Source organism: Pseudorca crassidens, chromosome 21 (genome assembly GCF_039906515.1).
Source record: "Pseudorca crassidens isolate mPseCra1 chromosome 21, mPseCra1.hap1, whole genome shotgun sequence".
In the NCBI taxonomy this organism is placed as follows: domain Eukaryota; kingdom Metazoa; phylum Chordata; class Mammalia; order Artiodactyla; family Delphinidae; genus Pseudorca; species Pseudorca crassidens.
In genome coordinates, this window is record NC_090316.1 from 25,043,274 (window position 1) to 25,057,120 (window position 13,847).

The 13,847-nt window shown below is 37.4% G+C and overlaps 1 protein-coding gene across 10 annotated transcripts in view; it reads right to left on the reverse strand.

Annotated features, from left to right (window-relative positions):
* PRIMPOL (primase and DNA directed polymerase) overlaps positions 1-13,847 on the reverse strand; it is a 45,121-nt gene that overhangs the window by 7,761 nt on the left and 23,513 nt on the right. For 7 of the 10 annotated variants that reach the window (XM_067721936.1, XM_067721935.1, XM_067721927.1 and 4 more), the window contains 7 exons: positions 9,304-9,466; positions 7,442-7,524; positions 5,980-6,054; positions 5,355-5,444; positions 5,171-5,279; positions 157-239; positions 31-77 (listed from right to left, as the gene is read on the reverse strand). In XM_067721936.1, the coding sequence (XP_067578037.1) occupies positions 31-77; positions 157-239; positions 5,171-5,279; positions 5,355-5,444; positions 5,980-6,054; positions 7,442-7,524; positions 9,304-9,466 (650 nt within the window). The remainder of the gene's footprint in view (positions 1-30; positions 78-156; positions 240-5,170; positions 5,280-5,354; positions 5,445-5,979; positions 6,055-7,441; positions 7,525-9,303; positions 9,467-13,847) is intronic. The other 3 variants (XM_067721931.1, XM_067721934.1, XM_067721933.1) reach the window with 3 other exon arrangements.

Genomic DNA, 13,847 nt, shown 5'->3' on the forward strand with positions numbered 1-13,847 from the left:
AATGAGAAGGAAACTAAAAACTGCACTTACCTCTTTGAGAAGAAACAGGAGACGCACTTCAGCAGGTAATGGGAAACCTGAATCAGAAAAACAGTAGAACTATTATATAAATATCTAATTTTTACTTTGTGGTAAATGTAAAAATTAGTAACTCACAGTCAGATTTGAAGTTTTCTGCTTTACATATAGGGTCATGACATTTTTGATACCAAACTTCATTTTTCAGGTCAACCAAAATCCTTTACATTAAAAAAAGAAGAAAAAATTATTTACTGTCTAGACTTGATAGAAAACAAAATTCAGCTACATGCCATTTACAAGAGATATGCCTAAGACTTAGAGATGGAGAAAAGTTAAAAAGTAAAAGGATGAAAATAGACATTAACTTGGCAAACCATGGTTGCCAAAAGTATCACACAAAATGAACTTCAGGGCAAAAATTACATACTGACAAAAGTTCCTCCGAGGAATATACAATTCCCAACTTCTATCCACCAAATAAGAGAATCTCTAAATATGTGAGCAAAACTGACAATTTCAAGGGTAAACAAATCTTCAACCATAAATAAAGATTTTTAAAAACTATTCTTTTGATAATTGATACCAAACAACTCCCCAAAACTCAGGATATCAAAAATTTGAGAATTTAAAACAATTATAAAAATTGACTATGCTAGGTACAACATGAATCATCAAGTTTAAAAGTATTCATTCACACAACACATTCTCTGACCACAAAGCAAATTATTTAGAAATAAGCAACAAAAAGATAGCTAACTAAAACTCAGAAATTTAAAGGTTTTTTTTGTTGTTTTTTTTTTTGCAGTATGCGGGCCTCTCACTGTTGTGGCCTCTCCCGTTGCGGAGCACAGGCTCCGGACGCGCAGGCTCAGCGGCCATGGCTCATGGGCCTAGCCGCTCCGCAGCATGTGGGATCCTCCCGGACCGGGTCACGAACCCGTGTCCCCTGCATCGGCAGGCAGACTCTCAACCACTGCGCCACAAGGGAAGCCCTAAAACATTTTTCTTAATAACCAAATGACTCAAGGAAAAACCATGATGGAAATAAGAATATGCTTAGAACTGAATGGAACTGAAATTACATATTAAAATATGTGAGGGGAATTCCCTGGCAGTCCAGTGGTTAGGATTCCATGCTGTCACTGCCGAGGGCCCAGATTCAATCCCTGGTCAGGGAACTACGATCCCACAAGACGCGTGGTGGGCACCCCCCCCAAAATAAATAAAAAATAAAATATGTGAAACAGAGCCAAAGTGATCTTTAGAAAGAAATTTAGAATCCTAAAAGCTTATTTACAAAAAAAATGGCTAAACACAACTTACAGAAGTAACAGAATAAACCTTAATAAATTAAAAGTCAGGAAGTAATAAAGAGCAAAAATTTAGAAAAATCAACAAGGACAAAATGTGAAGACTAAAGAATAAAATTCTTTCAAGATTAAACAAAAAGAGGTAAAGACATAAATATTGTTAGAAACTGAGATATAACTACAAATGCAAAATATACTAAAAATGTACTATTGTGAACTTTTTCCAGTAATGCTGAAAATTTTGGTAGAAGAGACAAAGTACTAGATAAGAATAAACCAAAGCAAGCAAACTTAAAGAAAACGTGAACAATCCTATAACCACTAAAAATTTTTTTTTTAATTTAACTAGTAAGGAAACAATTGTTAACAGTCTGTGTGGTATTGGGACATTTACCAAGGAGAGAAAAATGCTGGCAACCCAGTCTAATGGCCCCATAAACATTCCAATAGACTTCCTAATAAACAGACTAATGCTACAGTTCCCAAACTGTACACCAAAGTGCCCCAGAGTGACGTAGGATATTTATCTTTCTAGGGAAACGGTGATACCACATCTGTCAAGCACCCCGCAAACTACTTGCTTGTAATTCATAGCTTCAATATATCACCTTTCTTCATTCCTTTCAGTGATGTCCTATCTTTGTAGAGCTGGGTTTTTTGGTGGTGGCTGTGATGATAAGTACCATAAATGTGGAATGAGACGTGACAGTGCGGGTGGCAGTGTCCAGCCTAATTCCAAGGTTTAAGAGTTTATGCAGTGCTCAAAAGGACACACATCCCATTAATAATTACATTTAAGGAGGTTCAAAAGGTCCAACTTCCAGGTATAAATCAGTCAGTCATTGGGATATAATGTACACATGGTGACTATAGTTAATACTACTGTATTATATATTTGGAAATTGTTAAGAGTAAATCTTAAGTTCTCATCACAAAAAAAACAAAATTGTAACTGCATCTATCCATGGTGATGGATGTTAACTATTTAACTAGACTTATTGTGGAGATCATTTTGCAATCATGTTGTACACCTGAAGCTAATGTCAATTATACCTCAATTTAAAAAAATGAAATACAAATATTTTCTTTCAATTGATAAACATTTTTTTTCAAAGAGCTACTAAATTATTAGGACAAATACTAAGTTGCTTGAAACTGATTAATAAACTGTTAGGTATTTCTTTTGTCCTTGGAGCAATGTGAAAAAATTATTACAATACAAAGGGCAACATAACTGAGAAAGTCTGGGGACCAATGGCAATTTGCTAAGTTGAGAGTCCTTATCTACGTAGAATGTTCTTCACAGGATGTTTCTGCATATGGTAAACAAACCTAGAGTCTGGATTTATAAGGCATGGCTCCCTGGACATGTCACACATGCTATGTAACTATGAATATAAAACACAGATGTTTCATAACTTCAAAGCTGCCTGCTGTGTACAGTGACTGCTCACTTCTGCCTCAGCTTTCAACCTGAGTTAGAGAAAAGCATCCAGTGCAGGAAGGAGCTGGGTCACCGTGCCAGATGTCCCAGGCCTCACTCTGCTTCACCTGTGCCTTTGCTTCCTTATATCTTTAAAGCTACTAGTAAAGCTTATCATTGGGTAAGATCTCTGATTCGTATGAGTGAGGTTTGACAATCCAATCCTCAAATTTGTTAGTAATCAGGGAAATTCAGATGAAAACTACAATATCATTTTAAACTCACCAGATTAGCAAAACAAATTTTTTAAATCTAACAATAGTAAGGTTTTGGTAAGAATATGGATCAGTACAAAATCTGAAAACACTGCTGGTGGGAGTGTAAAGTAGTGTGACCATGTGGAAAAATAATTTATTATCTAATAAAATTAATAATTTAATAATAATAAATTTAATAATTTATTATCTAATAAAATTAAATATGTGCATATCTATGACTCAGCAGTTCTAGTTTTAGAAATATTCTGAAAAACTTGCATATGTGCACTAAGTGATATATACAAGACTATTTGTAGCTTCACTGTTTATAGCAGCAAGCCAAATAGTAGGACAATAGATGACCTGGTATATTTATATTTGTATAATGACATCATATACAATGATGAAAACAAGAATAAGCAACAGCTACATGCTGCAGTATAGTATGGATGAACCTCACAAATACAATGTTGACCAAAAAAGCAAGTCAAAGGATGCAATTTACCTAAGATTCAAAAAAATGTAAAATGAAATAATACAGTTTAGAGATACAAATATATATGGAAAAACCATAAAGAGAAGCAAGGGAAAGATTAACACAAAATCCAGGATAATAGCTATAATCTCTAAACAAACTGGGGCTGGGCCCACAAGGTACTTCTGAGGTTTGGATAAATTTTGTTTCTTATGGTGAGTGACAGATATGGCAAGTTATCATTTTAGTATTAGTTCTTAAAATGTACATATATCAATACATTATATACACACTTTTACATATATGATGTATCTCACAGTTAAGAGAAAGAATATACTGTGGATACATAATACAACCTGGTAATTCTTCAGAAAGAAACATACAGCAACCTAAGTATCTCAAGAAGTTAAAAGATGATCATTGTATCATAATGATTTTCTGGAAAACTTTCATGCATAGAAAAAAGACTAAAAAGATACACCAAAATCTTAACCATAGATATTACTGGTTCTGGGACTATGGGTGGTCTTGTCTTTTGTGTTTTTCTGTTACAGCTTTCTGCACTGAGCATATAGTTTTTAAAGTTTTTTTTTCTTTACTGAATTAATCTACATATATAATATAGCACTGAATAATAATATCGAAGATGTTTTCCGGCTTTCTAACAAAAGCTTCATGATCATTTTCTCATATCTGGCCCATGTGCTATAAAAGCTTGATATATCAAAGTCTGAGCTTTGACATTATGTATTAAAACATAGCAAAATTTCTCACATCATAAATGATAACTACTGGGTTTCTATTTTATCCCTATTCTAAATATTTCCTTACATGATTTAAAATTCTTATGGTTTTACTTCTTCCTTTACTTCCTCTCCTTTTGCCAGGGGCATTTAAAAGAAAACTCTAAAAACAGGGCGTGGCATATACAGCAAGCACCCAATAAATACTGGTTCCCTTCTATACCATTCTTTGTCTTGAACATGTTAACATAACCTTAACTCCAATTCTTAAACACTGATGGAGTAGTTTCCTTCTGGTCCAAATTTGCTCACTTTTGATTTGACTCCATAGGTGTCAAGGGCCAATGACTACTACCTCTCATTTCTTTCTAGCCCCACTTAATTCTACTTTAGTTTCCTCAAAATTGTACTATTTAAGGGATTATTTTACCAAATAAAGTACAAATAAAGATATGTGCTAGAGGCAAGGTAATAAGAAACTCAAATATTAAAAAACACAAACCAGGGCTTCCCTGGTGGCGCAGTGGTTGGGAATCTGCCTGCTAATGCAGGGGACACGGGTTCGAGCCATGGTCTGGGAGGATCCCACATGCCGCAGAGCAACTAGGCCCATGAGCCACAACTACTAAGCCTGCGCGTCTGGAGCCTGTGCTCCGCAGCAAGAGAGGCCATGATAGTGAGAGGCCCGCGCACCGCGATGAAGAGTGGCCCCCGCTTGCCACAACTAGAGAAAGCCCTCGCACAGAAACGAAGACCCAACACAGCCAAAAGTAAATTAATAAACTCCTAAAAAAAAATAAACACAAACCAAATAAAATATAAATTGAATTACAACTAAATCTATTATAACAAAATCACTTTTATATTCTCATCTTTAAAAATTATAAACGTTTAAGATATAATACTGGTTAAACACACAGAACTCAAACAATATTACTTACATGATATTACTACTCTTGTGGGCTCTTCCAATGTTTTCACACCAGCGGTATTTACAAATATCATAAACCAATAATTCTTCTGGGAAAAAGTAGTTCCAGCGCTGAATTCCTGAACCACAAATAATGTTTCTAAAGATATTATTATTGTATCATATAACAGTTAATTAAGAATAAGACTGTTTACCTCCTTTAATGCCATTTTTATTCACCAACAAGAGAACAAATTGATCAATTTCAGGGTAAGGTGAACACTGAAAACCTTCAATGGTTTCTACTGCAACAAAAAGAAAAATTAATTATAAATCATAACGGCTAAAACATGAGGAGTTACATTTTAAGTTGTTTAGTACAACCAGGGGTTTTGCAACCTGCCCCTGCCAGTTCGTTTTGGGTTTTTTTGGCCTTCTCTGCAGTTTGTCTTTTAGTCAGTCATGGATTCTTACAAGGAAGCAGGTAAAATTCAGACCTCTCAATTAAATCAAATTTTAGCTAATTTGCATAAAAAGCATTTAGTATCACTTCAGTTGCTTGCTTCATTCTGATAAAGAGAAAAGCAGTCCCTTGCATCCAGGAGCTGTCCTAGTATTATCATTGAGGCCTTGGTGTTGCTACAAGCTGGCTGGGGACTCACAGCTCAGCCCTGGTGTTCTCCTATTAATCATAAACTATTTCACAGAACTTCAACATCAGATAAGGTCACTCTGTGGCCATGATGATTCAAGACATAAATGAACACCACTCTGTACTCATGTATGAACACAGACAAAATATGAACATTTTCCAAACCACAAAAATGACCAAGTGCCCACCTATCTTGTCTAATGTAAGTAGCTGCTCCTTCTTTGCCAATTGTAGCTTTAGTCTCTCTGTAGTCGGCCTTCCTTCTAGATAAGATTTATCAAGATATTTAATCATAAAATTGTCACTGACAGCACCCAATTCAAAACAAACACACTTCCTTGGAGACTTCAAAAGCATCTAACTCAAGCCTGAATCCTGTAAGTCCTTTCTAACACCCTTTTACTGAGATGCCCTCAGTTTCCTATGGTGTGCATTCTCCACCATGGTGACCAGTAATAAACTCAGCTTACCACAGGTGTGTTCTCCAGTGCTCTTTAGCTGTAGAGCACTGACATTCATTATATTTTCTAAGACTCTAATGGAATAATTAAAAATAATTTATTTAAAATCTTACTTAAATTTAAAGACAGAATACTCTTCTTAAAATAAAGCCCGATTTCACTTACAAAAATAGTACACATAATTTAAGAAATTTTGGAAAATATATTACAGCAGAAATGAGAGGAATGTCTAGAAATAACTGTTAAACAACCAGAGGAAAATAAACATAAGAAAATGTTATCCATATTTTAAAAATAAACCTGTGATCATACCTCACATATAATTTTGAGTCTTAACGTCATAAATGGGCATTTTTCGTATTATATAGGCTTTATAAATTTAAATCAAATGGCTACAGAGTATTTTACAGTATGTAACCAATTTTACAGTATGTAACCATTTTGTTGTACATTTAAATTTTCAGTTCCACTACTATAAATGATAGCCCAAAATATGTGTATAAAAATATTTACTGGAGAGTTTATATATATCTTAGAAAAAGATCTATATTTTCTTCAGTATAGGAATGAAGAACACATAGATTTTGTGAAAAATTATATGGCCATTAAAAGAATGCAGGGCTTCCCTGGTGGCGCAGTGGTTGAGAGCCCGCCTGCCGATGCAGGGGACACGGGTTCGTGCCCTGGTCCGGGAAGATCCCACATGCCACGGAGCGGCTGGGCCCGTGAGCCATGGCCGCTGAGCCTGCGCGTCGGGGGCCTGTGCTCCGCAATGGGAGAGGCCACAACAGTGAGAGGCCCGCATACCGCAGAAAAAAAAAAAAAAGAATGCAGAAGCTCTCCATATACAGGAAATATAGGAAAAGCTCTACTGGGTTAAACAGGCAGTTATTAACAGTGGTTACCCATCTTTGATTGTGGACAGAGGGGTGAAGAGAACTTTGTTTTTTCATTTTAATATGTTTTTTATATAAACAATCTACATTTTCATATTTTCCCCCAAAATACCATAAAATGAAAATTAGTAAAGAAGCTTAAAATACATCAATTTTTATACTTTTTCCATTTTGGATAGAAACCCAGTTGTTCTGAAGGATCAGTACATATGAATACTTAAGATTTAAGATTTATAAGCAAAATAAATTTTGCATCCTTAAATTTTCATAGGAAATTGTTTTCTTAAAATTACCTGAAGTACTGGTATGGTTAAAATTCTCAACTCGTTCATTTTGAGACATGTCACATGTCAGAATTCGTAAAGTATCTGAGAATCTGAAGAAGAAAATAGGTACAACAAAAAGTAACAATATATATTAGAATTAAAGAGACGTGACTACCGAAAGGACACAATTTCAAATAATTTCATAATAAAATCCTTTGTTCAACAGATAACTGTTCTAGGATATTTATGCCACATTTGCCTACAAAAGCACCAATCCAACCCATACAAAAAAAGAGTAGTTTGGTGATCATTTGAAACTGATGCTTTCCTCTACTACAGAGTAAATCAGAAGACACTAGGACTGCTGAAGCTGCAGAATGAACTATTCCCCAAACATACAGAGCCTTTGAAATTTATGTTAACAAAGTCTGGATAATAGTAAGAAAAAGAGAGGGATGAAATCAAAGGGAAAATAGATTAAAATTAACTGAAAGTGAAAATACATTCATAACCATAAAGAATTTAGCCTTTATTTCAGGAAGAAAAATACCTGATATTTAGTTGGATACACAAATGACAATTAAGATAACTCTACTCAGAAGAACTCTCCACTTCTGTAAAATTAACATTGAAACTACAAAAGAAATGAGATTTGGTAATCAGGAGATTACCTGTACTTCAGGCTGTTATTAGAGACCAACTGTGTTGCTTTTCCCATACATGACAGAATGTGACCTTATTCTGGTGCCAGCAACAGTGGGGAGCAAGAATCATGTAATTTTTAGGACCATGCTACCTCTAGAATCTCAGATATGACGAATAATTAACATTTATTGAGCAGAGACCATGTGCCAGGCACTGTTGTAAGCACATACATACAGCTCTTATTTAATCCTCACAACTCCATGAAATAGATGTTAATATTATTTCCATTTTAAAGGTAAGGAAACTAAGACTTTGATGTTACTTCTAAGATTTGTTATGAAAACTCAAATAGTGCATAAATATATAGAGAAAAACAATGTATCTTCCCACCCTCCTGAGTAACTGCTATCAAATCAACATTTGGACACAACTTGCCTTATGGCAGTGTATTTTAAGTATTTTTATTAAAATTTATCTCTATGGAATTTCTCTTTAAACTTATATGTAGGAAAGGCAAAAAGGAGAAGAATCAGAACAAGTTAATTCAGCGAGGCAATTCAGCCTGATCTTTAACCACATGTCCTACACTAACAAAAATTGCCAGCCCAGAGTGAAGGGGAATAAAGGCATATATTTCTGTTGAAAGATGTCTTTCACACTTTTTAAAAATGACCAAAACATGAGAATTTAAATGTTCAGTAACAGAACTGACAATAGAGTATATCAGTATAATGGAAAATTATATACACATCAACAATTTTATTTACAATTTACTGTTGGTAATTATTAACTTGACAAATATTCATGACATAATGTTGAGTGGATAAAACAGGTGACAAAACAATATAAATAATGATCTCAAGAAATATGTTTTAAATGAAGGAGCTATGTAAATTATATTTCTGTATGTGCATATATAAAAAGAAAATTAAATGTTAACAGTAATTACATTTCCAAATGCAATACAAGTCATTTTTCATTTTTATAGAATCACTTTTAAAAACTGGAAAATATATCAAATATAATCATAAAAGGATATAAAGAGAAAAATGGTTAAAAAATAACTTTTACTATTATTATTTACTGGACAAAAAAGAACAGTTAACGTAGAATTTTAAGAAATGACTTTCTTTTACTCAAGATATAAAAAATTTATACAATTCACATTTTAGTAATATACAGTGCCATTCACTGCTTAATAAATATTCATGAACACACAATGATTTAATTCTGGTCCTATATACCTGACATTGCTGACCAAAGCAGAGAGGAAATATTGATTTTCTTTGGAAATATTCTCCGATTGTACAGGATAAAATTTGTTATCTTCAGCAACCTCCAAAGGCACATACTTTCCTATTTTTGATGATTTATACAGTCGAAAGTTTCTATTTCTTGTATAAACTCCTATATCAAAAATTAATAAAACAATATGAATGCATGTTTTCAGTGATTTGTTTTTATAGTCAGCAAATATTAAGTTAATTCTGTATAGTATTATTAGAAAAAACACCTGGTTGTGGTTCAAGATAGTGATGTAGGAAGATCCTGAACTCACCTTCTCCCAGGGACACACTGAATCTACAGCTATACATGGAACAATTTCCTGTAGAAAAAAATCTGAAAACCGGAATGGCCCCTTCACATCAGACAAACGACAGAGAACTCACACGGAAGCAGATAGGAAAGGCTGAGAGGCACTCTCACCATAAACCCCACCCCAGGCACGGCAGCACACAGTCAGAAGGGAACGCAAACCCGGAACTTCTCCCCAAGGCGTACAGGGTTCATACCCCACATCAGGCACCCCAACTTTTAAGACCAGCACCTGAGAGATGAGCCCTCCAAACACCTGGATTTGAAGACCAACTTGGCTCACACCCACGAGACCCACAGGGCCATGAAAACTGAAAACGGCTCTTAAAGGGCTCACGTGCAGACTCACCTGCCCCAGGGTCAAGTGCAGAAGCAGCCCATTGAAAAGCGCCCATTCGTTATGTGAAAGAGACTCATTTACTAATTTTAAAGCACTGGTCTGAGGGGCAAGTCCTGTTGGGATATTCTCTAAGGATAGAGGCTGCTGGGTACCTCCTTCCTGCTCTCCTTCTGCCTTGCTAAACCTGGAGGGAGCCATCTTTCTTTTTTACTTTATCAGCAGGTGCCGTCTTCATACCACCCCTCTGCCTTGCTCCAGCAGTGGGTACCATCTTTGTGCTCTCCCTCTGCCATGATCCAGAGTGCCAGTAGCTCCCAGAGGGGAGCTTCTACACACATCTGCTGCCCTGGTTTTCACAGCTGGTGACACACTTTCTGTGGCTACCATCCAGACACTCTTGATCTCCTGGCTCTAGAGGTTAGGGAAGCTTGTGATCCTGGGTCCCATGGAGCTGTAACAATCAGAGAGACAGCTCTTGGTAGACTACCAGTCCCAGAGTACTGCATAGACAGCAGACTTAAACACACCCCCAGTCTTTCTAACAAAGAGGCCTATTTGCTTGTCCTGGAGCTTAGGGGCTCTTAGGGAATGGAGGCCAGTGGACACCATCTTGGCACTCTCCCTCCACCTCACTACAGCTCACCAGTATCTCTCAGAAAGGAGCTTATACACTCATCTGGAGCCCCAAATTTTGTGACTCCTGCCCAGCCAGACTGCCTGGCTCTGGTGACTAGCAGGGCTTAGGCTTGTGGTCCCACAGGAGTGTATATATTTGCATTTTTTAAAAGCTGCTGCCTGAAGGTCTGGCTTCCAATCAGCTTGAATCTAGGTGCTGACTGAGATCCTCCCCTTTGGGGCACTGACTGCTCTTGGCACACACTCAGTTACTAGGAGCTATTAAAAATATAATAGGGGGCTTCCCTGGTGGCGCAGTGGTTGACAGTCCACCTGCCGATGCAGGGGACATGGGTTCATGCCCCAGTCCGGGAAGATCCCACATGCCGTGGAGCGGCTAGGCCCATGAGCCATGGCCACTGGGCCTGTGCGTCTGGAGCCTGTGCTTCACAATGGGAGAGGCCACAACAGTGAGAGGTCCGCATACCACAAAAAAAAAAAAAAAGTGTATATATATATATATATATATGTATAAAATAGGCTGCTTGGACAAGCACAGAGGTTTGTGACAACATGAGCTAAGACACGACTGAATAATAAAGTTCATCTTCTACACAAGGCCAACCCTTCAAGACTGGGAGAAGTGGCTGTTGCATCTAATGGGTAGAAACCAACACAGAGAGTCAAGCAAAATGAAGAAACAGAGGAATATATTCCAAATGAAAGAACAAGATAAAACCTCAGGGGAAAAAATCTTAATGAAACAGAGAAAAGTAACTCACCTGATAAAGAGTTCAAAATAATGGTCATAAAGATGCTTGCTGAACTCAGGAAAGAATGGAGGAACACGATGAGAACTTCAACAAAGAGAAAATATAAGAAAGTACCAAACATAAATCAAAGAACTGAAGAATACCGTAAGTGAACTGAAAAATACACTAGAGGGGTTCTATGGCAGACTAGATGAAGGAAAAGAGAGGATCAGTGAACTCGAACACAGGGCAGAGGAACTCATCCAATCAGAGCAGCAAAAAAAGAAAAGAATGGAAAAAAAAGTGAAGACTGCTTAAGGGATTTATGGGACAACATCAAGCAGACTAACATTCACATTAAAGGAGTCCTAGAGGAAAAAAAAGAGACAGAGACAGAAAGGAACAGAAGACTTATTTGAAGAAATAATGGCTGAAAACACCCCTAACCTGGGGAAGGAAACGGACATATAGATACAGGAAGCCCAGAGAGTTCCAAATAAGATCAATCCAAAGAGACCCATACCAAGACACATTATAATTAAAATGCCAAAAGTTAAAGGGAGAGAATCTTAAAGTAGCAAGAGAAAAAACTTGTTACATACAAGGGAACCCCCATAAGACTATTACTCCAGAAGGGAGTGGTATGATATATTCAATCTGGCTGACATAAAAAAAAAATTTCCAACCAAGAATACTCTACCTGAAGTTATCATTTATAATTGAAGGAGAGAGAAAGTTTCCCAGATAAATAAAGGCTAAATAAAGGAGTTCACCACCACACCACTAAACCAGCCTTGTAAAAATATTAAAGGGACTTCCTTAAACTGAAAAAATAAAAGGGGTGTTAATTAGTAACAAGAAAACATATGGGGACTTCCCTGGTAGTCCAGTGGTAAAGAATTCACCTTCCAATGCCAGGGATGCAGGTTCTCTGGTCAGGGAACTAAGACCCACGTGCCGCAGGGCAACTAAGCCCACGTGCGCCACAACTTCTGAGCTCACGCACCTCAAACAGAGAGCCTGCGTACTGCAAACTATAGAGCCTACACGCTCTGGAACCCGAGCGCCAGAACTACAGAGCCCACGTGCCCTGGAGCCTGCACGCCACAACTAGAGAGAGAAAACCCACACACCACAACTAAAGAGAAGCCCACACACCACAATCAAAGATCCCACATGCCTCAACAAAGATCCTGCATGCCATAACTAAGACCTGACACGCCAAAAATAAATAAATAAATAAGTCTTTTTTTTTTTTAAGAAAGAAAGTATAAATCTCACTGGTAAAGGTAAATATATAGTAAAGGTAGTGGATTAAGACTTATAAAACTAGGGACTTCCCTGGTGGCACAGTGGTTAAGAATCCCCCTGCCAATGCAGGGACATGGGTTCAAGCCCTGGTCTGGGAAGATCCCACATGCCACAGAGCAACTAAGCCCATGCGTCACAACTACTGAGCCTGCACTCTAGAGCCTATCAGCCACAACTACTGAGCCCACATGCCACAGCTACTGAAGCCCACACGCCTAGAGCCCATGCTCCACAACAAGAGAAGCCACCGCAATGAGAAGCCCATGCACCACAACAAAGAGTAGCCCCCACTCACCGCAACTAGAGGAAGCCCGCGCGCAGCAACGAAGACCCAATGCAGCCAAAAAAATTAAATGATTGTTATCAACTTAAAATAGACTGTTATAAGTTATATGCAAGCCTCATGGTAACCAAAAAGTAAAAACCTATAGTAGATAATACAAAAAATGACAAAAGGAAACTAAGTATACCACTAGAAAAGTCATCAAACCACAAAGGGAGAGAGCAAGAAAAGTAGAAGGGAACAGAGGAACTACAAAACAGCAGAAAACTATTAACAATATGGCAATAAGTACATACCTATCAATAATTAAGTGTAAATGGACTAAATTCTCCAATCAAAAGATACAGAGTGGCTAAATGAATAAAAAAACAAGACCGGGCTTCCCTGGTGGCACAGTGGTTGAGAATCTGCCTGCCAATGCAGGCAACACGGGTTCGAGCCCTGGTCTGGGAAGATCCCACATGCCGCGGAGCAACCAAGCCCATGAGCCATAACTACTGAGCCTGTGCGTCTGGAGCCTGTGCTCCGCAACGAGAGGCCATGATAGTGAGAGGCCCGTGCACCGTGATGAAGAGTGGCCCCCGCCTGCCGCAACTAGAGAAAGCCCTCGCACAGAAACGAAGACCCAACACAACCAAAAATAAAAATAAATTAAAAAAAAAAAGATTCCACATCTTCGCCCAACGTTGGCTTCCCTTTAAAAAACAAAAACAAACAAAAAAGCAAAACAAGACCTATCTATATGCTGCCTACAAGAGATGCACTTCAGACATAAGGATACACACAGGCTGAAAGTGAAGGGGTAAAAAAAGATATTCCAAACAAAGAGAAGCAAAAAGAAAGCTGGAATAGCTATACTTGTATCAGACAAAACAGACTTAAAACAAAGAC